This window comes from Fusarium odoratissimum, assembly GCF_000260195.1.
Source record: "Fusarium odoratissimum NRRL 54006 unplaced genomic scaffold supercont1.15, whole genome shotgun sequence".
NCBI lineage: Eukaryota > Fungi > Ascomycota > Sordariomycetes > Hypocreales > Nectriaceae > Fusarium > Fusarium odoratissimum.
Genome location: NW_022158701.1, coordinates 352374 through 376365, shown reverse-complemented (window position 1 = coordinate 376365; position 23992 = coordinate 352374). Strand labels below are relative to the sequence as shown.

General features: G+C 49.9%; 14 protein-coding genes across 20 annotated transcripts; 6 read left to right on the top strand and 8 right to left on the bottom strand.

Moving 5' to 3' along the window:
- Window positions 1–43: 43 nt before the first annotated feature.
- Window positions 44–2004, bottom strand: FOIG_09336 (uncharacterized protein). Its single transcript, XM_031209582.1, has 2 exons — window positions 1407–2004; window positions 44–1358 (listed from the first exon to the last, which is right to left on the bottom strand). The coding sequence occupies exons 1-2, from the start codon at window positions 1765–1767 to the stop codon at window positions 286–288; spliced, it is 1434 nt and encodes a 477-aa protein (XP_031060669.1). The 5' UTR covers window positions 1768–2004; the 3' UTR covers window positions 44–285.
- A 1176-nt stretch (window positions 2005–3180) lies between these two features.
- Window positions 3181–4701, top strand: FOIG_09335 (diphosphomevalonate decarboxylase). Its single transcript, XM_031209581.1, has 2 exons — window positions 3181–3436; window positions 3484–4701. The coding sequence occupies exons 1-2, from the start codon at window positions 3375–3377 to the stop codon at window positions 4595–4597; spliced, it is 1176 nt and encodes a 391-aa protein (XP_031060668.1). The 5' UTR covers window positions 3181–3374; the 3' UTR covers window positions 4598–4701.
- A 145-nt stretch (window positions 4702–4846) lies between these two features.
- Window positions 4847–6657, top strand: FOIG_09334 (uncharacterized protein). Its single transcript, XM_031209580.1, has 2 exons — window positions 4847–5172; window positions 5224–6657. Exons 1-2 carry the CDS (start codon window positions 5065–5067, stop codon window positions 6460–6462), a joined length of 1347 nt encoding a protein of 448 aa, XP_031060667.1. The 5' UTR covers window positions 4847–5064; the 3' UTR covers window positions 6463–6657.
- FOIG_09333 (cytochrome c heme-lyase) lies at window positions 5230–7649 on the bottom strand. Its single transcript, XM_031209579.1, has 2 exons — window positions 6969–7649; window positions 5230–6921 (listed from the first exon to the last, which is right to left on the bottom strand). The coding sequence occupies exons 1-2, from the start codon at window positions 7487–7489 to the stop codon at window positions 6648–6650; spliced, it is 795 nt and encodes a 264-aa protein (XP_031060666.1). The 5' UTR covers window positions 7490–7649; the 3' UTR covers window positions 5230–6647.
- A 104-nt stretch (window positions 7650–7753) lies between these two features.
- Window positions 7754–8902, bottom strand: FOIG_09332 (uncharacterized protein). Its single transcript, XM_031209578.1, has one exon. It carries the CDS (start codon window positions 8611–8613, stop codon window positions 8005–8007), a length of 609 nt encoding a protein of 202 aa, XP_031060665.1. The 5' UTR covers window positions 8614–8902; the 3' UTR covers window positions 7754–8004.
- Window positions 8903–9365: 463 nt separating this feature from the next.
- Window positions 9366–10623, bottom strand: FOIG_09331 (uncharacterized protein). Its single transcript, XM_031209577.1, has 2 exons — window positions 10167–10623; window positions 9366–10113 (listed from the first exon to the last, which is right to left on the bottom strand). Exon 2 carries the CDS (start codon window positions 9988–9990, stop codon window positions 9520–9522), a length of 471 nt encoding a protein of 156 aa, XP_031060664.1. The 5' UTR covers window positions 9991–10113; window positions 10167–10623; the 3' UTR covers window positions 9366–9519.
- Window positions 10624–10670: 47 nt separating this feature from the next.
- FOIG_09330 (uncharacterized protein) lies at window positions 10671–12712 on the top strand. Its single transcript, XM_031209576.1, has 2 exons — window positions 10671–10850; window positions 10920–12712. The coding sequence occupies exon 2, from the start codon at window positions 10939–10941 to the stop codon at window positions 12331–12333; it is 1395 nt and encodes a 464-aa protein (XP_031060663.1). The 5' UTR covers window positions 10671–10850; window positions 10920–10938; the 3' UTR covers window positions 12334–12712.
- On the bottom strand, window positions 10821–16466 carry FOIG_09328 (uncharacterized protein). Of its 4 annotated transcripts, XM_031209573.1 has the most exons (3): window positions 14798–16453; window positions 14082–14749; window positions 10821–14011 (listed from the first exon to the last, which is right to left on the bottom strand). In XM_031209573.1, the coding sequence occupies exon 1, from the start codon at window positions 15949–15951 to the stop codon at window positions 14812–14814; it is 1140 nt and encodes a 379-aa protein (XP_031060660.1). In that variant the 5' UTR covers window positions 15952–16453; the 3' UTR covers window positions 10821–14011; window positions 14082–14749; window positions 14798–14811. The 4 variants fall into 4 exon arrangements, with proteins under 4 accessions (XP_031060660.1, XP_031060661.1, XP_031060658.1 ...); XM_031209574.1 differs by having other exon boundaries at window positions 10821–13072; window positions 13223–16466; XM_031209571.1 differs by having other exon boundaries at window positions 10821–14749; window positions 14798–16466.
- FOIG_09329 (uncharacterized protein) lies at window positions 13685–14116 on the top strand (the record flags this gene model as incomplete). The annotated part of the gene is made up of 1 exon (XM_031209575.1): window positions 13685–14116. The coding sequence occupies one exon, from the start codon at window positions 13685–13687 to the stop codon at window positions 14114–14116; it is 432 nt and encodes a 143-aa protein (XP_031060662.1).
- Window positions 16467–16717: 251 nt separating the features above from the next.
- Window positions 16718–17241, bottom strand: FOIG_09327 (uncharacterized protein; the record flags this gene model as incomplete). Its single annotated transcript, XM_031209570.1, has 2 exons — window positions 16718–17117; window positions 17165–17241. 2 exons carry the CDS (start codon window positions 17239–17241, stop codon window positions 16718–16720), a joined length of 477 nt encoding a protein of 158 aa, XP_031060657.1.
- A 1613-nt stretch (window positions 17242–18854) lies between these two features.
- Window positions 18855–19316, bottom strand: FOIG_09326 (uncharacterized protein; the record flags this gene model as incomplete). Its single annotated transcript, XM_031209569.1, has 1 exon — window positions 18855–19316. One exon carries the CDS (start codon window positions 19314–19316, stop codon window positions 18855–18857), a length of 462 nt encoding a protein of 153 aa, XP_031060656.1.
- Window positions 19317–19444: 128 nt separating this feature from the next.
- FOIG_09325 (uncharacterized protein) lies at window positions 19445–19813 on the top strand (the record flags this gene model as incomplete). Its single annotated transcript, XM_031209568.1, has 1 exon — window positions 19445–19813. One exon carries the CDS (start codon window positions 19445–19447, stop codon window positions 19811–19813), a length of 369 nt encoding a protein of 122 aa, XP_031060655.1.
- Window positions 19814–20284: 471 nt separating this feature from the next.
- Window positions 20285–22532, top strand: FOIG_09324 (uncharacterized protein). Of its 4 annotated transcripts, none has more exons than XM_031209564.1 (4): window positions 20285–20977; window positions 21034–21597; window positions 21660–21858; window positions 21914–22532. In XM_031209564.1, the coding sequence occupies exons 1-4, from the start codon at window positions 20480–20482 to the stop codon at window positions 22195–22197; spliced, it is 1545 nt and encodes a 514-aa protein (XP_031060651.1). In that variant the 5' UTR covers window positions 20285–20479; the 3' UTR covers window positions 22198–22532. The 4 variants fall into 4 exon arrangements, with proteins under 4 accessions (XP_031060651.1, XP_031060654.1, XP_031060652.1 ...); XM_031209567.1 differs by having other exon boundaries at window positions 20285–20943; window positions 21914–22376; XM_031209565.1 differs by having other exon boundaries at window positions 21660–22376.
- FOIG_09323 (uncharacterized protein) lies at window positions 22231–23639 on the bottom strand (the record flags this gene model as incomplete). The annotated part of the gene is made up of 2 exons (XM_031209563.1): window positions 22231–23053; window positions 23284–23639. The coding sequence occupies 2 exons, from the start codon at window positions 23637–23639 to the stop codon at window positions 22399–22401; spliced, it is 1011 nt and encodes a 336-aa protein (XP_031060650.1). The 3' UTR covers window positions 22231–22398.
- Window positions 23640–23992: the final 353 nt, after the last annotated feature.

Sequence of the window (23992 nt, the reverse complement as noted above, 5' to 3'; positions counted from 1 at the left end):
TTTTCGTTTATCAGGCTATCAGAATTTCCATGTTACAGATCATTTATGCAAGTCACAAATCTAACATTAAATCAATTGTTTGTTGCCTATCGCTATGCGTGCTCCATAACCCGTCCGAAATCGCAGCAAGTTCAATTTACAGCAGTCTCAATCTCCCTCTGAAGGTGTCACCACACCCACCATCAATAATTGTCGCATGTTCTAAGCCCCCAATGCTAAGCCATTCGCCATGATCTGATGTTTAATGTACAAACTTTGCATCTACTCACTTCTAGATCTCGCCGTTCACTGCTTCTTCTTCTTGACCTCTTCGGCAGATCCGGTACCCTCTTCGTCATCTTTGCCCTCAGTCATCTTGGTACCATCTCGGCCCTTCTTCTCCTCTTCGAGAACCTTTTGCACTTGCTCACCTCCCAAGTCCTTCTTCTCATCCCAGTCAACATCGTACTCACTAGCCACGACCTTGATCTCTTTTCGAAGTTGATTGGCTTCGTGAACCAACTGCTCCCATCTGTTCTGATCAAATCCTCGCTCTTGGTAAAGTGCAGCCTGTCGCTTTGACACTGTCACCTTCATGGCGGCTTTGTAGCTTAGATCCCGGCTGATGTACAGGAACCAGAGGTAAGCGCCCATGACAGTTGTCAGACCGGCGAGATACGTAACGGGCTCGACCAGATCCCAGCCCCATTGAGTGTGGAAAGTGACATAGTAGACAACTCCCCACCATCCAGCCAATGCCGCAAAGCCGCCTTGTGCCAATCGATGCGCTCCTTTGTGCGCGAGTGCGTCGCATTCGTTCTTGACCTTTGACATTGCTTCAATGTCGCGTGACATGCGTCTTAAGTTCATGCGCATGTAATAAGTTCGGTCTCTGAAACTAGGCACTGCGACCCTAAGTTCCTTGTCGAAGCCCTCAACGTCAATCGCAAACTCCCGACCGCGAGCAGCATCTCGAATAAAGTCTCCGATCTCGGTGCTGCCACTCCATCGCACCCAGTTCGCCTCTTTACGGGAGGGACCTTCATGGCCAAGACCAGAGTATGACGCAACATTGACGCTGCTGTTCTTTTTGTCGTCCTTCTTCCCATGCTGTTCTTCCTGATCTGCTTCGGCTCGGAAAACTATGTCGGGTAGCTTCTCGCGGCCCTTGTACTGGACTGGGGGGATTTCAGCTTGGATCAATCGCTCGAGGTAAGAAAGGGGTTGATGCGGGTGCACGAGGAGAGCTAATGGCTCAACTGTTTCGCCTTTGTCTTCGACATCTTGTTGTACTGGTCTATTGACGTGTTCTTGTTCAGGGTGAAAGGGCATTGGAAGGATAAGCTTCAATAGGCGTGTGGGGGTTGTCAATAGACGCCCTGCTCGTGTCAGTATAGATCTTGTGAATTGATTGTATGCGAGCTTACCCTTCTTCATTTCCGTCTTGTCAGGTATGTCGGAATCCTTCTCAGCTTGCGAGTCCACTCTATGCCATGGTCGGTCATTCTCCAATGTCTGAGCGCTGGCACCAGATGTGACCTTCTTCATATCCCTCTTGCGCGCCATTTCACTCAACTCTTCTTTTCGTGCAACTTCCTCCTGCGACTCAGCTGCTGCAGCCTCTTGGTTGAAACATCTTGTCGTTGTGAAAGCGCGTCTAAAGGGTGTTTGATTCGTTTCGCATCTGTACAACGCAGGTAATTGATGAGAAGCAAATTGTGTATGCAATCGTGATGTTCGTAAAGCAGGAGACACTCCAAGCGCAGCGCGCCTCAAAGCGTGATTCATTCTGTCTGCACCTTAACAGAGTCGGAGATTGTGTGTAGGTATGTTGAGGGAGCAGCAGATGAAGGTGCAAGTAAGCTTTCTGGCCAAGACGGGAGGCACATGCACAGGGGACACAGAAGATAAGACGAGATACGACATGGAAATAAGGTCGTGTCATTCATTTACAGCCAAGATTTGCCTTGCTTGTTTTGGAATTCTTTGCCCGGTGCGGTCACCACTATCTCATCGATCAGCTCGGGTTGTGACGTCAGGACCTAAGCCAAGCTTTGTCTGTCCCTGGAAGCTTCATGCACTCGGCTTCTGATTGGTTGAGAACCCACTGCTCACCGTTAATGCAGTATCACTGCCACAATTCTCAGCTCAGCCAAGAACAGAAATGTTAGAGACATGGCGCTTTATGAGTCTTATGATGGTTCGTTCCGGAGGTTAACTTCCTGGTTTGAAGCCTCTTATGTACCGCCACGTGCTCCTCTTCAAGGTACACAGAGCTTGATTGTTAAGAAGAACGTAAGAGGCTATGCAATGTTGGAAAGGTGAAGACAAGAAATACCGAGGAAAATTCTATCATTGGGCAAGCTTATATTAGCAGGTTTTAGTAACATCCCTGCTTTACTTTTTACATCTTGGTGCACTGAAGTGAATGGGCTGTTAAGAAGTTAAGTGCATTTAGTTGCTTTAACATGCGCCATACATACTTGCGGTTACAGTGCTGAGCTACGCCAAACGGCTTTTTGAAATCAAGAATAAGAGATACAGGGGATATTTTTCTTACCCTCGAACTTCAATTCTTGTGGTATATCATACCCGACATATCATTGTTGCATCGTGGTTGTGTTATTCTGCGAGTTCAAGATTGAGTCGCCTACCCTGTAGCCTCGAACTAATCCCAGTTTCTCGTGGTCGAGCGGAACAGCAACATGGGCTTGTTGAATCAGTATACCCTTTTTCATGACAAAAGAGATCAGAGACTCTTTCAACCAGTCCTAAGCACCTATGCTATCACAGTTCAGTCTAGTAGGCACGATGCGAAGCTTCATAAAGCTTTCTTTCTATACATTCAGCCAACTATTGTGTCTTCACTCATGATCAAGTTCAAATGCAATCGCCAAGGCTCTTACCTCATGTTGAGCCGCTACTCATCTGCAATCTCGCCTAACAAATTACCTTGCTCTATTGCATCCAGACAACGTAACAAAGTCAATTGATGTCTTAATGAATTGTTCCTGTGATAATTGTTCCAAAAGCCCATCATGAATAGAGATACCCACCTCCACTGCAAAACGAACCCTTTACTGGCGTTCCTGAACCCAACCTCAAAGCACATTGGCTGATCCCCAAGAGCTCCCCTTGGTGTTGAGGGGCTTCAGGGGTCCAGAGGGGTTGGACCCCGCACTAGACTTCTTGAGGTTACAATCCGACCAATTCTCTGGGCAACCCGTCCACGGCTCATTTCCCCATAGGTACAACAAGTCGGTGAAGTCAATTTTCCTTTTCGTCAAGCCCGAATCTTGCGTCTCTCGTATCAATTGAGCGTCTGATTTGTTTCACTCCAATCTTTGTTTCAACATCTCCAAACCTTCCTCCACACCAGTATACCCCGCTTCATAATGTCCGATACCAAGGTCTACCGCGCCAGCACCACTGCGCCAGTCAACATCGCCGTTGTCAAGTAAACACTCTCATCGCAACTTGAAGACCTTCACTAACATGGTGCAGATACTGGGGGAAGCGCGATGCTAAGCTCAACCTCCCTACCAACAGCTCCCTCTCCGTAACCCTCTCGCAAGCCGATCTCCGAACCCTCACAACAGCCTCGTGCTCGAGCACCTTCACCGATGGCGACAGCCTCACTCTCAACGGAGAGTCCTCCGACATCTCTGGCGCCCGTACACAGGCTTGCTTCCGCGAGCTTCGATCCCGCCGCGCCGCTCTCGAGGCCGCCGACTCCTCGCTCCCCAAGCTGTCTACATACCCCCTGAAGCTCGTCTCCGAGAATAACTTCCCCACTGCTGCTGGCCTTGCTTCTTCGGCTGCTGGTTTCGCTGCGCTTGTCCAGGCTATCGCTCTTCTGTACGAGCTTCCCGACTCGCCTTCTGATCTTTCGCTCGTCGCTAGACAAGGTTCTGGATCTGCTTGCCGCAGTCTCTTCGGTGGATATGTTGCGTGGAGAATGGGCGAGAAGGAGGATGGAAGCGACTCCAAGGCCGACCTTGTCGCTCCCGCTTCACACTGGCCTGACATGCGAGCTCTGATCCTCGTTGTCAGCGCCGCCAAGAAGGGTGTTTCTTCTACCTCCGGCATGCAGCAGACCGTTGCTACCTCTGGTCTCTTCAAGGAGAGAATAGCAAACGTTGTCCCCGCCAATATGGCCGCCATGGAGGAGGCCATCAAGAACAAGGACTTCCCCAAGTTCGCCGAGGTCACCATGCGCGACTCCAACTCTTTCCACGCTACTTGCGCCGATACCTATCCTCCCATCTTCTACATGAACGACGTTTCCCGCGCTGCTATTCGTGCTGTTGAGTACATCAACGAGAAGGCTGGCAGGACCATTGCCGCCTACACCTTCGACGCTGGTCCCAACTGTGTTGTCTACTACGAGGAGAAGGATGCTGATACTGTTGTCGGTACTTTCTACCAAGCGCTCCAAGGTGTTGGTGGTTTCAAGGAGGGTGCTGCTAGCGCCAAGTCTAGCGTTGAGCTTGAGAGTGCTCTTGCTTCTACTCTGAAGGAGGGTGTGAGCAGAGTTATTTCCACTGGTGTTGGTGAGGGTCCTATCAAGACTGATGAATACCTCGTTGGAGAGGATGGTCAGGCTGTTCGACGATAGACGGGGATATAAAAGATCTAGTGAAGTAAATAGCATGTTGGAATGATATACAGAGAATTTTGAAGCTGAAACAAAATGCATTATTACTTGTTTACGTTCTGGAAGTGATCCCGTCCATCATTATTCCAATGCTGCCGGTCATGACCATGACTTGAACCGTCGTTGATCCTCCACATCGCCGTGTGGGGCCGTTCAAACTCACCTCCACGCCTTGAATCGGCTCCGGGGAACATGATAAGTCTCCACCAAAAGATAGATCAATACAAAAGAGACATCTTTGGGTTTTCTAAATCCTAGTCACGTCGCAGTTCTAAGGGCACATTGTACCTGCCGGTCACACTGACACGTCTTCGCCCTGCGGGGCACTGCCCGTGTCACTGCAACATGTGCCGTAACACCACTGTGAGCAGCCTATAGCTCACAGCCTTCCAACTCTCATCCTTACAAACCTCATCAACGCCATCGCGATGGATGGTCTAACGCAACTCCTAGGTCGCGGCGAACCTGTTGAGATCGTGGAGCTGGATAAATCGGGAAATGTTTCGCGAACCTGGAATCATACCGTCGACAACCATGTCCGTTACTTTATCTTCGCTTGTGAAGTATCATGGCTAACATAGGTGCAGGTCGTTGCCAAGTCGAAGCCTAGTATCCCACTCATTCCCTCTCTTCGCGAGGCCTTCATGCCAGTCGGATACCCTCACTCTGTGTCATCCGACTACCTGAACTACCAATTCTTCGACTCCCTTCAAGCTTTCTTCTCAACCATCACTTCCCTCCTTGCAAACCGAGCTCTCCTCCAAGGTCTCGGCGTCGGAGATGCCAACTCGTCCGCCACCTTCGCGATGCTGCTCACAGTCCTCAAGGACGCCATGTCTCGCATCGCCACTATTGTATTTGCCCACCAATTCGGTCTTCGTATTGAACCCGACGCCAAGCGCTTCCGCTTCCTGGCCGATCTTTTCAACGACACTGCCTTCTTTCTGGAGCTGTACAGCCCGTACTTTGGTCCTTATGGAAAGATCCTCGCACTGACTTCTGGAGAGACGTTGAGGGCGTTGTGTGGCGTGGCTGCTGGCGCGAGCAAAGCTGCTCTTAGTGTACACTTTGCAAAGCACGACAACCTCTCTGAACTCAATGCCAAAGAGGCCAGCCAGGAGACTGCTGTAGGTCTTATCGGTCTTCTTGTTGGAACTATCGTGGTCAAACATGTCGAAGACCACCATAGCGTTCTATTCTTGATGACCGTTCTCGTCTTTGCCCATCTGTGGATGAATTACCTTGGAGTTCGGGCTGTGTGCATGGACAACCTGAACCAACAGCGTGCAACCATCCTGTTCGAAGAGTATCTCAAGACCGGAAACGTGCTCTCTCCCGAAGAAGTCGCCCATCGTGAGAATATTCTCCTCTGGCGACCCGTCGTCCGAAACCAGCATGGCCAGAAAATCGCACGCATCGAAATGGCCAAAAGCTACTGGGACGCCATGGGCGCCAAAGCCCCCAACAGCAACGTCGTCATTATCGACGGTGCCCGGAACTCACTCTTTGTCTGGTATCACTCGAAGCGCAGCTACACACCCATCAAGATCATGCTCTGGCAGGACGCCAGTGCCATCCACGCCATCAGTGCCTGGTTCATGGCCATGGAGATGGCCTGGCTTCTGGAGAAGAGCCAGGGCTACACCGACAAGCTGGATAAGATCTTCCGCGTAAAGGAAACCGTTGATGGCTACGAACAGAAGTACGACAAGCGCGAGCTCTGGGATGAGATGCTCGCCAAGGGATGGAATATTGAGTCGCAGGCTTTTGAGACAGGTGCGCCTGTTCGTCTGCTCGCTCAGCTGGAGGGGAAGAAGGATCAGTAGTTAGACTGGAGGTTATTGGCGTCGAGGCGAGAGGGAATAATACCCTGGAACATGAAAATGGATTCAATGGAGATTTATGCTAGTCATTCAACCCTCTATGCTTTTTACCCATATTGTACATTTTCCAGAACGCCTTCTAGTGAATAGCTCATACATCATACAGATATCGTACAGCAGTTTCATCGCTATGCTAGGAATGCCCATCTCTTGGCTCGCATCTTAACGCCCTCCCATGTATTCAGCTTCGGCCGCACATCAAGATAGAAACTCGGTCCGCCCTTTCCATCTGGTCGTCCGGCGTAAAAGTCAATAACGTAGTCAACCCTCGTACCGCATCGGTCGATAACCCAATCGTGTCGATCGAACGGCGCCGTGTAGCCGAGAATAGTATTAAAGCGAGCGGTGGGAGTCATGCGATCCATCTTGTTGGCGAAAGATTCGAGCTTAGGTCCATCACATCTAACACAATTAGTTCTCGCTCGTGAATGCAGACGACGTAGTCTTACTTGGTGCCCTTGAGATACGGCGCTTCCCACTCCTTGATCTCCTTCCAAGCTCTTTCATTAACAGCATTGTGAATCGGCACAACAGTCTTCATGTCCGCTACCCTCGCATCGTAACCCTTTCGCTTCATAGCATCGAAAAACATCTTCTCTGAAGGATAGACCCAGTTGCCGGAGGGATCTACACCAGTCTCCATTTCGTGATTCGCAGGCTTTGCAGGCTCCTTTCCATGATCTACCGGACACGCCGCAGGTCCGCCAGATGTTCGTGGAATCGTGGATACAACGCGATCAGTATCAAGACCGTCGTTCGAAGGTATTTGCGTAGGCGGCGGTGCAGGTTTGCTCGAGGACCATGGGAGATATGACGAGAATGTTTGAGACCATGATTTCGACTGCGCTTGCGCTGTGTGGTCGACTGGACATCCAGCTGCTTTTGCTTTTGCGGCTTCGGCTTCACGGGCCTGAGCGAGCCATGCTTCGCGGGATTTGTGATCGACGGGACAAGCGTCTTTGTCTGCCATTGTGAGGATCGTACTCGAAGTTATCGTCGAGTAAGTCGAGAGAGAAATTTATGTTCGGGGAGATTCAACTGCAAGGATTCAGAAAATGGCGTAATTGATCATGGATGGATCGTAAATGCGCCGGAACGGATTGGCTTGGAGGTTTGCGAAGAAAAATAATATGGGTCAGGTCCGGGTTTTTCCCGCAGGGTCCGGGCCGGAGGTTAACCTACATCGCCGACTTCACTCCATCATCAATGCTTGTATTAAATTACACAAGTTTAGGAGAAATTTCTTGAAGTTATGATGAGTTTACGAAGTTTAGGCCTCACTTATTAAATCTTTCAAAGCAGCCCTAAGATTTATGGTTATTTTTATAAACCTCACCTAAACTTTGGCAATTGTAAACACGAATACTTTATTGTTCCACTACCTTCTTGCCGGGAAGACTTTCAACCGAGATCGAAGCGCCCTCGAACTCCTCGAGCATCTTTCCACGTCATGACCCGGATAACAAGCGGGGGCAATTCTGTGTCCTATCGCATCTGAATAGAAGCCTCCCTCACCTCGTGGATCGCCCGTTCCAAGCCCCTACACATTGTTTTGGTGATTGCTTTGGGCAGTTCGTAGTAAATCCTCTGGCGAGCATTGAAATTCTTGGGAGGGACCTTATCCACGGTCTGTGTGTAAGCCCAATGGTAATCCGTCATACACTCGGTGAACTGTGGCGGGCCGACCATCCGCTCAATGGTATCTTGGGGATTGACGAGGATGTACAGGACGCGAAGTCGGGGGAATCGGTGTAGAAGTGCGGTCGGACCTCCAAGGGTGGTGGAGGCAATGTAAGGCCACTGCAAAGTGTGGTTTGGAGGGTCGTATTCATAAAGAGCGCCGATAGACTCGACTCTGGGGAATGTTGTCCACGCCGCGGAAGCGGAAGGTCTGCAGACGATGATAAGGTCATTAGAGGCATCAATTGACTCGCTAGCTGCTCCTGCCCATGTTCTGGGAGGGACCTGGAAGTGCATATGAGTATAGTGATGGATCGTATTACTCTGCATATAATGAAGAGACAGGGAGTTGCGGGGCCTCCACATATGTGCAATTCTCCTCATGATTGCTTGTGAGATCCTACAGGTCCCCATCAATGCTGTATATATTCCCGGCGGCTTTAGGGGCTCACTGAGGCCTTCGTTCGAAGTGACTTTAAGCCGCAGTTGCGTAACTCCGAGGGTGGTGCCCCAGAAGTCAGTGAAGTGGGCGGTTGGTTCTTCCAAGTGACTGTACGCGGCGACTTCCTAAATCTCCCACTGTAGTTCTACAGGAAGCCTGTTGAATTTCGTGAAAGACATGATGAATGCTGACAGATCTTTTGTATGATGATGATGGTGATGATGTTGCTGTTGTGTACATACCTGACAAGGCAAGGTTACTTGAAAAGACGAAGACAGTGACAGTTAAAATGCTGATGTGGAAAGTGGTCATCAATGGCAAGTGCCACGTACTGTCACTAGGTACCGTACCTTACCTAAATTACATATTTACATTTATATAAGGTAAGAAGATACAAAATTTAGCATCATACTTGAGGTATAAATAAAGTCAGGGATTTAATTATTTGAATTTAGTATAATATTTTAAGTTGTAATACTAAGGTTAAACTACCTATAAGTAGCGGCATATCACTCATCATTGCCAGCACTCGTTCGGCCTCCTGACCTTTAACAGACTGTTGGGGAAACTCCAAAGCATCCAATGTGATAGAACGCAGCTTCTGACTTACTTCATTTCCTTGGGCTACCAAACATCTTACGCCCCTTGAGTAGCACATGCAGGAGAAGTCAGCCTTGTATTTAGATCATTGCTGATAGATAAGTAGGTACCTAGTCAAACATTACGATCTCGTGATATTATGAAGAATTTTATTCTAGCTGGAAAGACCTGGTGATAGCTACGTGTACATATGCAAATGAGTCCATACGCCGTGGTTCCTGCCAGTATGCAACGACCCATGGCTAGTTCCAACTCGTTCTGCGTCGCATACCTCGTGTTTAAGCCGCCTTACCCGCCTCGCGGTAACTCTTATACTTCCTCATATGCCAGTCAATGCTCTTCCACTGCTCGCCCTTCTCGTCTTCAAACTCAACATCCATTCTCAGCCCCACAAAGTACGCGCACGAAAACCTATTCTCAGTTGTCTCCCCCGGGTACGGAGCGACGCGGTGCACTACAGACCGGAATTTCCTCCCCGAGAGGAAGCGGAGCGAGTTGCCTACGTTGACGACCGCGCAGCCATTGCACGGTTCTACGGAGCGCCACTCCTGCGTGTCCTGGACGAATGTCTGCAGGCCGCGGGCGTCACAGAAGAAAAGCGAGAGTGCCGACGTCGGTATGGGGGCCGAGGCCTGCGTTGGAGTCTTCGGCTGAGAAGGAGGGGTATCGCCGAACGACAATGCATGGGGTTGGCAAGTCTGCGAGGCGGTGCTTTCGCGCAAGTGATGTGCTGATGTTGAGCCATGCATCGTGACTGATTTGGCTCAGGGCATCCAGGAGGCCTAGAACAGTCTCGTGAAGCTGGTCCATGACGCTGGCTAGGAGTGTGGTTTCAGCTTGCAAGATAGGTAGCAGGGGGAGAGGTTGTTTGTCTTTGCAAGTCAGAACGAACGCAGCAATGCTGTAGAGTCAAGGAGGTACCCACTCGCTGAGCTTCTAGGATCTGGTCGTATCAACATCATGTTTCATCATCTCCTCTCCGTCCAGCTGTCAGACGCTGTTCACGGCCTTGTTTACCGAGGGTACCTCCTGGGTGACCGTAATGGGCTTTAGGTTCGCACTCTGGAGGTCCAGGTCCAAGAACCTGTTCTTTTCACATGCTCTTTGGATAGTGGGCAACTCATTGGCGAACCTTTGCTTGATCTTAGCATACGAGATGGTTATCAAGTCAGCGGATTCGGACAAGTGGGCTTCAGTTGTTTTGGTTGCGGTGAAAATACTGGGCTAAATCGAAGAGGTACATGAGTTCGCCAAACAAAGGTTGCGAAGACCGGTACCTATGGGCAAAACCACCTTCGTTACCGTTGAGGTTCTGTTACATTACCACACCGAAAGTGGCATGTTATAAATGGCTCTGAACAGATCACTGTCTTCGAAATGGGGAATGCATAAGTTGCCTTTGGCTTAATAATTAGACGTGACCTCGGGGCGTATCTTCAGAGTGAATGCATGCAGCGTCATTCATGCAAGGATAAGATCATCGGCGTCGTAATCAGTGTAAGTCGACTTTCTGCGGGGTCATTGACATTGTTCCTCTTACATCTCATGCATGTCAAAGAGCGGTTCTGACATTGTTGCTTCAGTTTGTCATAAAGTCGCATCGGGATAGGTAAGCACATACTGAAACCTGCTGGAGTTGTCTTCTCGAATGATCTAGTTCTAATCCTTTCGCTATTAGTATTACGGCACAGATCACAATGAGCACCTCAGGCTTTCCTGTAGAAGGATCACCACAATCCTACTGGCAGCATGAAGCCCAGCAGCCAGAAATACCTTCACATACCGGACCTCTCCCCAGCTCATGTGATGTGGCGATTGTCGGCGGTGGGTATGCAGGCATTGCTACGGCATACCACATCTTGAAGACGACCTCTCCACCATGCAATGTGTTTCTCTTGGAGGCAAAGGATCCATGTTCCGGAGCTACAGGACGGAACGGAGGACACCTGCGCCCTGACTATCTGATGGGAGCTGCGAGAAACTGCAAGAAATACAATGCCTCTGCAGCAGCCGAGATCGTGCAGTTTGAAGCTCGCCATCTAGACGTGATCAAGTCTCTTATCAGGTCGGAGGCTATTGACTGCGATTTTGCGGAGACGAGGAGTCTCGCTGTTCTCACTACACTGGAGCAAGTTTCCATGGTGCGCGAGGCATATGAGGGCTTGAAGCAAGCATCGTCTTTCAGTGATACCCTGCTGGATGTGATAGAGTTCTACGAGGGTGATGATGCGCCCCAACGTACAGGATTGCGAGACGCAAAGGGCTATTTCTCCACGCCCGCGGCTCGGGTATCGCCCTACAAACTTCTCACGTCTCTGTTGGCGCGCTGTGTTGACATGGGACTCTCGCTGAGGACCCAAACTGCGGTTGTATCAGTTGAGCACGCTGGATCAGACGGTCATACCCTTATGATGCGCTCAGGAGAGACAATGACAGCTCAAAAAGTCGTCATCGCCACGAACGCCTACACCTCTGCAATTCTTCCCGAGTACGCGAGTTCCATCGTGCCATGCAAGGGACTCGCATGCCACATCATTGGCCCCAAGGGTAAGCCACTGCCAAAGCTTCTGGCCGCAAGTTGTGCCATAATGGAACAAGACTCAGTCTCCAACAAGACGGGCTATAACTATATGGTACAACTAGAGGACAACAGCATCGTTCTCGGCGGCGCTCACCACAAGTATGACGGGAATGACCTAGGGAGCTGGTACAACAACGTCAACGACACGCAGCTCATTGAGCCGGCGCGGCGGTACTTTGAGGCTGACTACATGCAGAGGACGTTTGTCGGGTGGGAGGACTCAGGCGCGTGTGTTGACCGTGTTTGGACGGGGATCATGGGGTATAGTACTGATTCACTTCCTCATGTGGGAGAGGTTCCTGGTAGAGATGGGGTATTTATAATTGCTGGGTTTCATGGGCATGGAATGCCTGTTATCTTCTTGGCCGCAGAGGGTATTGCAGCCATGACCCAGGGGCTGGCGTACGAGAAGACAGGACTGCCGTCCTTGTTCAAGACCTCTAGAGACAGGCTGGAGTCAGAGAGAAATGATATCCTCGCTGGTAGAGGCATCCGGTCGACTAGGGATTAGAACTTGGCGATTTATATAAGGACTCAATATGATTGATGTAAGGGTGAGATAGCTCTTCTGTAAGCCCCTGTCTTTCTGATCCCTCTGATCACCAATCAATCAGTCTCAAGTCTCCTCCATATCTATAGCCGGCCTCCTTTCTTTCGAAGGCCTGTTCAAGGTCCGCAATGATATCCCTTACATCCTCTATCACAGGCGATAATCCCACGAGATCCTAGGATGCTCTGAGTGCGCAATGGCGGCGAGGGCCTCGAAGTCTTGGACGGAGAACATGGGGTTCGCAAGAGACTCGGTGAAGATGAACTTGGCTCTGTCGTCAATAAGAAATTTGGCTGCTCAAGATCGTTTGGATCACATTATCGTGACTCGATTCATCATGGCCACTACAAGCGAGGCCCATAGTAACAATTCGCCATTGCGCCCGCTGCTCTGGCCTTGCATGACCAACTGCAGCAGCGCGGACAAAAGTTCCTGGCACAGGCAGTCATCCCGTTGGTCGTTGATATCCTTTTCTTCATGGACATAATTGGTCATGATTTGAACTGGATTTATGTTCAGTACCATAACTATTCACTACTAATTCATATGAGTGGACATAGGCTTCCATATACCGTTTAAGCTTACTCTTGACAACCAGGCTGGCTTCGAGACCTTACGCTTCAGTACTGGGAAGCCAAGCCGGGACATGGTATAGAGCTACGGAGAATATATCGACTAGGTATAGTACCAATAAGATCAGCTAGATTCGTTACAGTTAGCGTAGGATTGCAGATGTAAAGTTACGCCCGTTAATTCCCATGGATCATCTCTTATCAATGGGGCTTTTATAAGCCGTCGAGGCTTCACGGTCTCTCATGCTGATCGCTAGGAGGAATCTGTATATACGTACGGCACAGCAACCAAACGGGATTATGATACCTCTATGATCTAATGAGCCACTCCAGTTGCCTGATTCAGTAGATGATATGCCAAGAACCCTGCTCTCTTATGTTGTTGCCTGGAGTATTTGGGGTCTAAATGCACAAACCTCCTCCGTCGGCTCGTTCATACTCGTGTTTTGTCCGTTTCTGATCGTCAATATTTGTGCTGTGAAACCGTATTATACGCCATCGCGGTCGTTTACTAGTATGGACCGCCACTCTTGAGGCTGGGCGGTTTCTAGTCTGGAGGTCTGAGAAGACAATTTTCTACGTGTATCAAAGACAGGCTCTATGTCGCTAGCAGGGTGACTGTGTCTTGGCTCTTTATTGAAACGGAAGAGCTTGAAGGCTGCGTCCTCTTCGCATCGCCTAAGCAGCAGGAAACGCACCGTCTCCGCGAACGGAACAGAACTGCCAAGAGGGCATCGAGTATGTTAGACCTTACTGCAACTACCTTCTCTTCTCGGTGCTCACAAGCCTTAGGAGCCCGCCAACGGCAACGTGAGCAGCACAACGACACTACTGCGGACGTCGCAACTGCAGAGGCAACTGCGCAGGACGTGGACGTGGCGCCGCCATTGCAGCCGCCACAACATCCTGGTTCTGGTTCTGGTTCTGACTCCGTCTGTGTACGGGCCGAAGCGTCGGAAGACCTTGACGTCTGGGCACTAGACGGCCCCCTAGACGACCCTACCGCCCTGCCCTGGCCCTCCTCTCTCGATGAGGACTGGCCTGGTTTAGTGGTTCACGTGGACACGCTCCAGTCTCAGTTCCGGGGATATGCAACCCAGAGCCGCGAGCACCGCCTGCGTCTTCGAGTTCACTCACCTCCAACTCCAACGACTTCAACAGTAAATCATTGAGGTTACTCCACATCGCCGCTCGCAATGGAACGACCGGTATTCTCCTCTCGCTGATCAAGGCCGGCGCAGATGTGAACTCGCGCGACTGCTCCGGCACAACTCCCCTCCATATCGCTGTACGCTTTCGACGTGCAAGTGCTCTCGAGCTGCTGGTAAGTCACGGAGCGAATATGAATGCCCGGGACTCAGCCAACATGACGGCTCTTGAAGGAGCAGTGAGGGCCCAAGACGAGCACGTCAACATTCCCCTCTCTGGTGGAGCTGAGCTTCACTAATCAAGCGCTTGACTAGAACAGTCACTATTTGAGACAGATAATTCTTTCTGGTATCCGGGCTGGCAGTATAACTGGATGAGGGTGTAGGGCAATAAACGAGTAATGACTTTTTGAACTTGATGGTGTGCGACTTGTACTCCTAGACGTCTAATTTCCCTTCGCTGTTGGGGACCATCTTGTCTTTGCTGGTCATGTCGTTTACGCTTGCGATGGAGTTTGATCGGTCACGCTGGAGCCGTCTGATATAGACAAAATGTTCGCAGGGACGATCAAGGTTGTTCGTCCTGTCTAGTTTGTGTGATGTTGGAAAAGCAGTGATCGTACCGTCATGTACTTGCATCTCGCTCATTGTTCACTCCTGATGTATATCAGTAAAGTGCCTTGGTCTCCTGGGTTGAAAATGTACCTTGATACAAGCGTCTACCCACCCAAAACACGCGTCGCTAACTCGTCAAAGATTTCTTGCTTTATTTGCTTCATGAAGTATTCGTCTTTTCCATTCTCGACCCAAGACAATCTACGCTCCAGTGACTCAATGTCGTCTCGAATTTCTATTATTGCAACCTCCTCTGTATCCTTCTCGCTTCTTTGCGCGGTTTGTAGTGATGCGACCTCTGCCTCAAGATCCTCCTGCCTGTTCTTCAAACGCTCTACCTCTTCACGAAGCCGAGCGTTCTCAGCTCTCAGCTCAATAATCACCTGTGACTGGTCTGTAGGCTGGGTAGTCTCAGCTTGCGACTCGTCAGGCTTTAGCTTCTGGTCTCGGAGCTTAGCATTCTCAGCTGTTAGCTCTCCAACCTTACTGTGAAACAACGACTCTAGCTTCTGTAGTTTGTCCCAGACTTGGCTGATGCTATCGGGCCCTTGGAGACTGTCCTGTCGAGGTCGTTTACGTTGATACGAGGGAGCGCTTGGCGGTTGTGAGCTCGTCGCCTTCTCGTATGATGGTGGCTTGGGTGGAGCGAGTTTCGTAGCTTTTGCTCCGCTGCCACTGAACATGCGCGAAATATCATATTCAGGGCCAGAAAAAGGCTCCAGCTGACCTTTTGTTACTCTGTCGCTGATGGAACTGAGTTGGTCGAGGGACAATAGAGAATCTTGGATATATATTCGCAGAGTAGTGACACGGGATAGCTCGTAGAGAGAGTCCAGAATCTTGCCAGAGCGTGGCCGGGAGGCTGATATTGGCTCTTTGACGTAGCTGGGGACGAGTACAGCGACAGTGTTGCCGAGTTCAAACTCGAGACATGCGGCAGAGTCAAATCGCTGCTTTTTTATAGAGTCCGAAGGGTCAATGTTTGTAGAAAAGCGGAAACAAGTGATGAATAAAGGGCTGATTCGTAAGAGAACCGCCGCACTACTTGGCTTGTCTTTGAATTTGACAGGAATGATTATCTCGAAGTGAGCGCGATGCTGGTCATGGGTCGAATCGATATGTATTGTAAATCGTATCGGAACATTGTCCGGATCTGGAGTGGCTAAGCAACGCGTCGCGCCCTCCCACTCCCACTCAACGATAGCGGCTGTTTGGTCAATGTCGATACATAATGGAGTCGCCATACTTCGTGCAGTAAATCACATACCGCTGACTGCGAAGATACTAAACGGTCAGTACAACAAATATTGGAACTTACCTACGAATCCCCAAACTCGACAAGGCACGCCAAAGAGAAGCCGGCTTCGCTGCCAGGCTACCTGTGACCTCCAGATGAACTGCTAGGTCGCCTCAGTCTCCAGATGAACTGCGAGATCTGAGCAGGTCCCTTCTACAAGCCCCGGTTATTCCACGAAGCGATGCAGAACGCGCTCGCTGGGTGGGTATAATCCGGAATTTTACAACGGCTGTAGCGCGATTCACGGGCTTCTCTCGGTAAGCATTGTTGATAAAGGGTTCGGTCGGGTCGAGGCGAGGCGAAATAAATCAGAAAGGCTTCGAGGCGAGGTGTGGAAGAATAGAATAGGATGCGTTAAATGAAGGAGAAGGTTCGGGAGCAGAGTTAATTATGGCGACGGTTGAGAGAGGTTTGAATGAATGACGGTGGTAGTTTACGTGAATTGTGGTACGTGAACAGGAGGCTGGAGTGGAGAAGTTTGGCCGGCAAAACGGTTAGTCCGACAGCGTCAAGGCAGCGATAGTGGAGCAGCCCCGCTTTTGAGTCAGCCTGATCATGTGACGTGAATACGTATAAGTTTCGAGATATAGTAACATGCGACGGGGAGCTCTTGTGAAAACTCCAGTCAAGCTGTACCCAGTGGATAGTTGCTCTATTATGAGCGGGGGATATATAAATGTATATATAATGCTATGAAGAACTTTAAAAGCCCGTCAGCTGCACCACTGCATCGAATGTTGCATCTCCTGGCCCCTCCAGTTCACGACACCGTCACTCACAACACCAACCCAGGACCCAGTTTGCGCATTCCAGAAGACCTGGGCAGAAGCCCTTCCCCAAGGTCGAACAATGCTCAGAACAGAGGCATATTCGCTGGTACCGCCAGTTGGCTGGCGAGTACTCAGAATCCAACCTAGATCCACTTGCTCTGGAACAATAGAGACACCTCCGTTCGAATCGGTTTGCACAAAGACATTCAAGATAAGGTCAGTTGCTTGAGCCAGGGTGACGATCCAGTTGACCCTGGCTCTGTGCTGCCTGAATTGTCGCTTCTCAAGGCCAAAATGCTCTGGTTGAGGATGCCCAACACGTGCTGAGAGACCAGACTCAAGCCTGATTGTAGTTAGCAAAAGCTCAGTGCGAGGCATTTTCATACGGACCCTTCAGAAAAAAGGCTTCGTCCTAACGCAGGAACTGATGCAACGGCAAGCCACAAAATAGACAGATCAGGCTTCATATTGCCTGGGGACAAGGGTAACTTTGATATTGATTATTGACTTAGGAACTTTGCGTACTCAGGAAAGCTGTAGAAATCTTTAGTAGGAGGACAAGGCAACTTTTATATACTTGTGCAGACTCGTAGCTCAAGATTCAGCTGGATCTTACAGCTTTTAGCCCTGCCTCCGCCAATTCCTCATTTCATGTATTCTCTTAATGGTGCGGATGGTCCGGAGAACTTGTCTATCATCTGGTAGTTGCTCATTGGCCACCGAAGTCTCACGCTTCACCGGTCTCATGAGCGATTTCTAGGTATTCAAAAAGTCTGTTCATGGCTTCTCTATTTGAAGAAGGGGTAACGATTTATATCGGAGGACTCGGAATTCTATGTTACCGAGTCTGTCTGCCAATGCGTATCTTGAGAAGCCTTTAACTGTTCTAGCATGATTGGCTAACTGATACTTCGTTAGCCCAGGTCACGCCGAGAAGTTGTATTTCACTTTCCCTAACGAGGAGCTATACGCGGATTGTCATTGTAGCTATACGTCTGGTCGAGCAGATCACTTCTCACTGGTCATCGCATAGCAAGTAGTAAAGTTTAGGCCGCATATACGATCAAATATATATTGTAGGCTTTACAGGGGTATTAATATAATGCGAAAATCGCCGCTTATAAAACTTTTGAGGACTTGATACCTCAGTCTGTTGTTACAGAACGTTGCTAGTGGTTTATTTATGTCCGAATAAGTATATATATTCATCTAAACTTCATCTTTCTTTATGATAGTTTCATCCACTCTTCCATCCCACAATTAAGTACTAAGTCAACTTTGCTCATCTAGACATCATGATGCTATCTACAAAGGCCTTGGTCTTGGCCATCAACTGTCTTTTGTAAGTAATGCTCTACAACACGCTGAAGGCTTTCCTATTACATCTACAAATCAGGCCACTTGCTGCTGCGGCTAGTTATGACTACTGCGCCTGCCAGACAAAGACTGACGGGGCCCTCGACGATACTAAAACATCGCTCGTTGCTAGGTCGTGCGGTGACTCTTAGAGTTTTGTTTACGGTCAGTTCAACAAGTTTCAACGTCATACTGTAGCATTTAACTGTTTGCGGCAGGTCCGGCGATTAATGACGCGAATTCTAAGCAGCCCTGGCTCAGACGTGATGAAGGTGCTGGGCCAAGATTTCAAGGATTATTTGTGCGTATCTAACTTTAGATGTTGACAATCTTCTAATACTGCGGTAGCTACAAAGCATTTTTGGCAAGATCGAAGGAAACCTGTTCTATGATCTATGCAGGGATGTTGGGGCTGCAGATAGTTCGTGTTTCAATTGTGCAAGGCTCCAGCAGAATGGCCCAAGTCAGGGAGGAACATTTCAGTGCACTGAGTAAGGGAATGGAATATAAGAGGGCTCACACTCATATGTCTCTTATCTCTAGCACCGAGAAAGTGTACGATAACTATTAGGGGACTGATTGTCTTGTGTCTTACACAATGGAAGGTCTTTTGTGGTTTTATATGGTGCTAGTAATACAATATATTACAAATAGCGCCATGGGAGTAGAATATGCGGCCTGCAAACAGGAGCCTTCAAGTACTTCACCCTGCAATTGACTCCCCTCAATGACAACTCCCCCCCAACGTCGTTCCATGACCACCGATATATTTGGTAGCTGAGTTGATGACGATATCGACACCAAATCTGGCTGGCTGGCAGAAGAAGCCAGCAGCTGAAAAGCTAGCATCCACGATTAGAGGAATCTTTGCACGTCGGGTAATAGCTGAAAGACCTTCCAAATCTGCTACTGCGAACTTGGGGTTGCTGATAGTCTCAGTGAAGACGAATTTGGTCCTCTCATCAATCGCCGTTTCAACCTTTTCTAGGTCATTTGTATCCGTGATGCGACACTCTAGACCTATGGCATGGGGGATGACTTCGAATTGATGATACGTTCCACCATGAACATAACCGTTCACAACGGCATCATCGACGACAGTCGCCAAGGATTGCGCGACTGTTAAAATGGCAGCGGCACCGCTGGCGAAGCTTAGACCGTCTTTCTCGAGCTCCAGAGCCGCCATGCGCTCTTCGAAGCCGACATTACTAGGCTTCACATCCGTCAGTCCCAAAGGTATTGGAGTAGGCGGGAGTACTCTTATCCGTTATAGACAAGGCCCCCGAGTCCATAGCCATTCTGGGGTCTGGTGCAATGCCAGAGACAGCAGTCTGGGTGACCGGTTGGGCCAAGAAACAAGCCAGAACTGTGCAAATCCACAGTCTGGAGCTTCTTCCCGATCGCCTGGAGAAGAGTGTCAAGGTCCTCAACAGACTTTGCGAGGATACGCAACACTGCACATTTGAGGCTGGCGATATCAAAGACGCTCCTCAGGACCTCCGCGAGCATGACGTCGTTGACTTCAACGCCGCAGTTGGATCGACAACTTTGGAGGAGGAGAATATTTTGCTTAGCGTGGTGTATCGTATGAGGGCGGGCGCTCTTGTGCTGACGCGAAGCACTCCTTCTATCAAGACTATGGCATATCCTGTAAGTGGCGCTGCTTTGAACCACAGTGAATAAGCAACAGCTGGCCGTTCATACAGCCAGCTAAGATCCAAACTCGACGTCTGATCAAGAGGTTGCGACCGGTCCTTACGTGCCAGCTGAATGGCGAGCCTGGGAAGAACGCGAACGCGAGTTTTATCATTTCTAGGGTAGTTTGGTATGACTTGCTCTCGCACACTACCTATCTTAGGTATCCTATGTATAGAACTTTCCTTTTCTTGATCCTCAGTGGAATCTAGATGGATGGCAGCCTTGGTGCACTCGGTCATGTCGGTCTCGTATTAGTCCATCCATTACAGAATGTGAGCATCAGCCAATACTAGCGTTGGTCAATGTATCGCCAATCGGGGACTGGTAGGACCTAAAAGAAGTTATGAAGTACCACCTGCGTTATTCAAGTAAACTGTTATACAAGATGACACGTGACCTCCGTGCCGCTTCCCATAACACCGCGGCTTGATGACCTGTCATACGTATCCGGGGTGTAATCAACTTCACCCTTGACACACCCATTAAAACCCGTCACTGTTGGCTGTGATGTCACTTCAGTTTGCATCCATGCTTGTCTTATCTCCCGTCTCAGTCACCGCCCTAGGCGTTGGTCGCCATGCACTCTCATCAAGTGACCCGTCTTTCTTCTTTTCTCCTTTCCTACATCCTCATGACTTTCATTAAGTAAAAATGCACCAACATCGCGAAAATGGGCACGAAACTCATGCCAATGAAAGGACAGCCCTCTTCTCACCACAGTCCGAGGCACCAAGCAGTGTGCCCAGATCAATTGCGAACGTGAATGCGCACCGCACTCGCTGCTCATGGCCATGGATATACGTCGTGCTCCTCTGCATAGTCCTCGCCGTTGTTTCAGACGTTGGCGAATCTCTCTACGCCGCGCCAAGAGTGCGGCTCTTTGAGTCCGTCGCCTGTACCCGCTACTATCTGCGGCACGATCCGTCGTTAGTGGATCGTGCCGGGTCTGTCCCTGAGCGCCTCTGTAAGATCGACCCGGTGCAGGACAAGGTTGCCTCGGTCGTGGGCTGGCAGTACTTTTTCGATGCCATTCCCGCGATCCTGCTTCCAATCCCTTATGGTTATGTGGCCGACTTGCGTGGGCGTAAATGGATTCTGGTATTAGCATTGGTTGGGTATACCTTGTCCTGGGCGTCGACACTGTTTTTTGTCAGAATCACCAACGTTCTGTTTACCATCTAATGATATTGACCATCTTTTCACAGGTCGGGGTACTGCATTTACCTTTGAACGCAGTCTGGCTATCATCACTCTTCTTCATCATCGGCGGTGGCCCAACGACGGGCACAACCTTGCTCACTACGGTTGTTGCTGATGTTGTGCCGGCAGAGGTCAGGAGTACCGTCTTCTTTTATCGCTTCTGTACCGACCTTGTCGCAGATCTTATTGTCCCTCCAATCACCTCGATCTTGATGCACAAGAACACATGGATCCCTCTCCTACTGGCAGTGGCCTTTCAAGGGCTTAGTGTCATTGTAGCACTTGGCTTGCCGGAAACACTGCCAGTGGTTGACCCTAAGAGGTTCGGTGAGGACGCCGATGGCATCTCTTCAGAATCCACAAGCAGTGAGCAAGCAGAGATACCGTCCAAGAGTGACGGCAGGTGGGGAAGCTGGCTTACTCGGAACAAAGGCTCGTTCGACTTCGTCATAAAAGACAGAGCCCTGTCCGCCCTTGTCTTCACTTTTCTCATCTCCAAGGTCGGGCGCCAAGCTGCCAATATGCTCTTCCAATATGTGTCGAAGCGATATGGATGGACTTTAGCACAGGTGAGTTTATACTCTCTAGATCCATTGGTACGAATGCCTATCTAACACATTTCGACACCTAGGCAGGATTTCTCATATCACTACGGGCCGGAGTAAACATTGCGCTATTTACAGTCATACTGCCTTTCATTGCAACATACGCACTCGTAAGTTGGAGTGCAAAGTCTCGCGACTTATCGATCGGCAAAGCAAGCATCATCCTCTTGATTCTGGGGAGTTTTATCATATTCTCGTCACAGACAGCTGTAGGCATGATGATTGGTAAGCAAAAGGTTGACGAGACATGTCACATTCAGAAAGTTAAGCATCTTTTCAGGGCTCGTCATATCCACCTTGGGCTCCGGCTTCGCGCCAACCATGCGCAGTCTGGCAACCAGCCTTGTCGAGTCTCGACACCCTAACGCGACAAGCGACATCGGGCGGCTCTATGCGCTCATCTCGGTCGCAGAAGGAATAGGAAGCTTGGTAGCAGGTCCCGGGATGGCTTTGGCCTTCCACGTGGGCATGAGCTGGGGCCAAGTCTGGCTTGGGCTGCCCTTTGGGTTTGCTGCTGTTCTTTTCGCCTTGGTCTCGACCATTGTGTTCAGTGTGAAGATTTAGATGATGGGATCTAAATACGACTTGACTGGAATAGGTGTATGGCAATTTTCGCATTTTGAACTTCAAAACTATACAGACGGCTGCTTTTATCACCACGTTCACGATATACACCGCCCCCAAAACAATACTTTCTGCAGTCTAGTCGACTGCAGTACAAGTTTTATTCGATTACCACAAGTGGAATATATACGCTATGCATGCTTATAGGTCAGGGTCCGAACCGAAGAATGAGCGCAACAATTCATTAAGTTGCTCGTCTTGGATGAGGAACGCATCATGCCCACCATCGCTCTGAAGCGTTGCGAAAGTTGCATTCTTCAGGCCCTGGGACAGAAATATTTGCTCAGATGGTGGGTAGAGGCCATCTGTCGGGACCCCGACAATCAATGTGGGCTTTCGAATCTGACTGAGGACTTTGAGTATGGCTTCGTCGTCCGAAAGACTCGGGTACCGGACGCGGGCGATGTCATGGGAGTCGATCTTGTCCAGGATGTGGAGATAGCAGTTGGCGTCGAAGCGAGCATTGAACTTTTCTCCTTGGTAACGCAGATAGCTCTGCGCCAAGAATATGCCCGAGTTGTCGTAGTGCCCATCGTCTCGCTCTGCGCGCTGCACATCGACCGCGAATGGCGCACGGGTGCCGTTGCGGGTGCCGCTGACTTTCGAGAGCATTCTGTTGGGTGTTGTGCAAGTCTCCAGCCGGCGTCTTCCGAATCGCTTTTCGAAAGATGAGTGTGTCCGGTACGATATCATGGCTGCCATACGCGCAGCCGCGAGACCATCTCGAGGAGGATCGCCACCATAGCGCCCACCACGAAACTTGGAATCGGGCTTTATGGTTGCTAGCTGGCTCTCGCTCCACGCTATCGCTCAATGACTTTGCCTGGCTGCGGTCGCGACGAGAACCATAGATCGTACGAAATGCTTGCTAAGCAATGCCCACTCTAGCGCCATCATGCCTCCCAAGCTGCCTCCTGTAACGCAATATATTGACCGCACCTCGAGCAATTCGATGATGATCAGTTGCATTCCATTTGGGATAGCGAGTCAGCCTTGAGCCACGCTCAGACTCGTGCGTATACTTACCGGACATCGTTACGAATGGTTGTCTTCGGGAACGGGTGTCCATAATAAGATGCAGTGCCTGGCCTTACAGATAGCGGGCTCGATGAGCCACAGGGGGTCCCTAAAGAATTGCAGCACATGATGCAGAATCTGTCGGGATCGAGGACTGGGTTCTTAGGGCGTGATAAAAGTAGTGACCACCAGTCCTTAACATCAGCACTGCTGGAAAGGGCGTGGCAGATGACGACGGCGTTGGTTCGCTGAGTGTTAAGTTGACCCTTGACGGTGAGGCCACGGTTGCGTTGGTCAGAACCTCCTGACTCAAGCACGAACCTGTCAATCGTTGTGTAGAGTTGCGTTGGCAGCTGGTCTTGCATTTTATGTTGATCGTCTTGACGTCGAATCAGCAATGGTATGTTATTAGGAGCTGCAGAAACGTACTGTTTGGCGTGATAGTCGATGACAACGGTTCGTCTACAGTCATTGCACCCGTTGTATACGATAGTTTCAGATCGCTAGGTGGTTCGGGTAATGCAGCTGCTTTGATCCATCAGCTTCAATGCATGAATAGAGCTCAATTACAGAGGACATTTGAAGCACATGCTTGAAGTACAGCCATGGGATTCAAACTCTACTACCAGATCATTTTGGCCGAGACGCATGCATAGATGCGCATGATGGCAAAGGCTCAGTCCCTACCGGGCAACGTGCGACGCCCAGACGGCTCGGT

Excerpts from the sequence above, each read along its gene's own strand:
- FOIG_09336 (XM_031209582.1), bottom strand. The coding sequence starts at position 1,767 with ATGAATCACGCTTTGAGGCGCGCTGCGCTTGGAGTGTCTCCTGCTTTA. Across the intron at positions 1,359-1,406 it reads CAAGACGGAAATGAAGAAGG|GGCGTCTATTGACAACCCCC; the intron begins GTAAGCTCGCAT and ends TGACACGAGCAG.
- FOIG_09335 (XM_031209581.1), top strand. The coding sequence starts at position 3,375 with ATGTCCGATACCAAGGTCTACCGCGCCAGCACCACTGCGCCAGTCAAC. Across the intron at positions 3,437-3,483 it reads GTCAACATCGCCGTTGTCAA|ATACTGGGGGAAGCGCGATG; the intron begins GTAAACACTCTC and ends AACATGGTGCAG.
- FOIG_09334 (XM_031209580.1), top strand. The coding sequence starts at position 5,065 with ATGGATGGTCTAACGCAACTCCTAGGTCGCGGCGAACCTGTTGAGATC. Across the intron at positions 5,173-5,223 it reads ATCATACCGTCGACAACCAT|GTCGTTGCCAAGTCGAAGCC; the intron begins GTCCGTTACTTT and ends ACATAGGTGCAG.
- FOIG_09333 (XM_031209579.1), bottom strand. The coding sequence starts at position 7,489 with ATGGCAGACAAAGACGCTTGTCCCGTCGATCACAAATCCCGCGAAGCA. Across the intron at positions 6,922-6,968 it reads CCGTATCTCAAGGGCACCAA|ATGTGATGGACCTAAGCTCG; the intron begins GTAAGACTACGT and ends TAATTGTGTTAG.
- FOIG_09332 (XM_031209578.1), bottom strand. The coding sequence starts at position 8,613 with ATGGGGACCTGTAGGATCTCACAAGCAATCATGAGGAGAATTGCACAT.
- FOIG_09331 (XM_031209577.1), bottom strand. The coding sequence starts at position 9,990 with ATGCATGGCTCAACATCAGCACATCACTTGCGCGAAAGCACCGCCTCG.
- FOIG_09330 (XM_031209576.1), top strand. The coding sequence starts at position 10,939 with ATGAGCACCTCAGGCTTTCCTGTAGAAGGATCACCACAATCCTACTGG.
- FOIG_09328 (XM_031209574.1), bottom strand. The coding sequence starts at position 15,951 with ATGGCGACTCCATTATGTATCGACATTGACCAAACAGCCGCTATCGTT.
- FOIG_09324 (XM_031209564.1), top strand. The coding sequence starts at position 20,480 with ATGCACCAACATCGCGAAAATGGGCACGAAACTCATGCCAATGAAAGG. Across the intron at positions 21,598-21,659 it reads ATGGATGGACTTTAGCACAG|GCAGGATTTCTCATATCACT; the intron begins GTGAGTTTATAC and ends TTCGACACCTAG. Across the intron at positions 21,859-21,913 it reads AGCTGTAGGCATGATGATTG|GGCTCGTCATATCCACCTTG; the intron begins GTAAGCAAAAGG and ends GCATCTTTTCAG.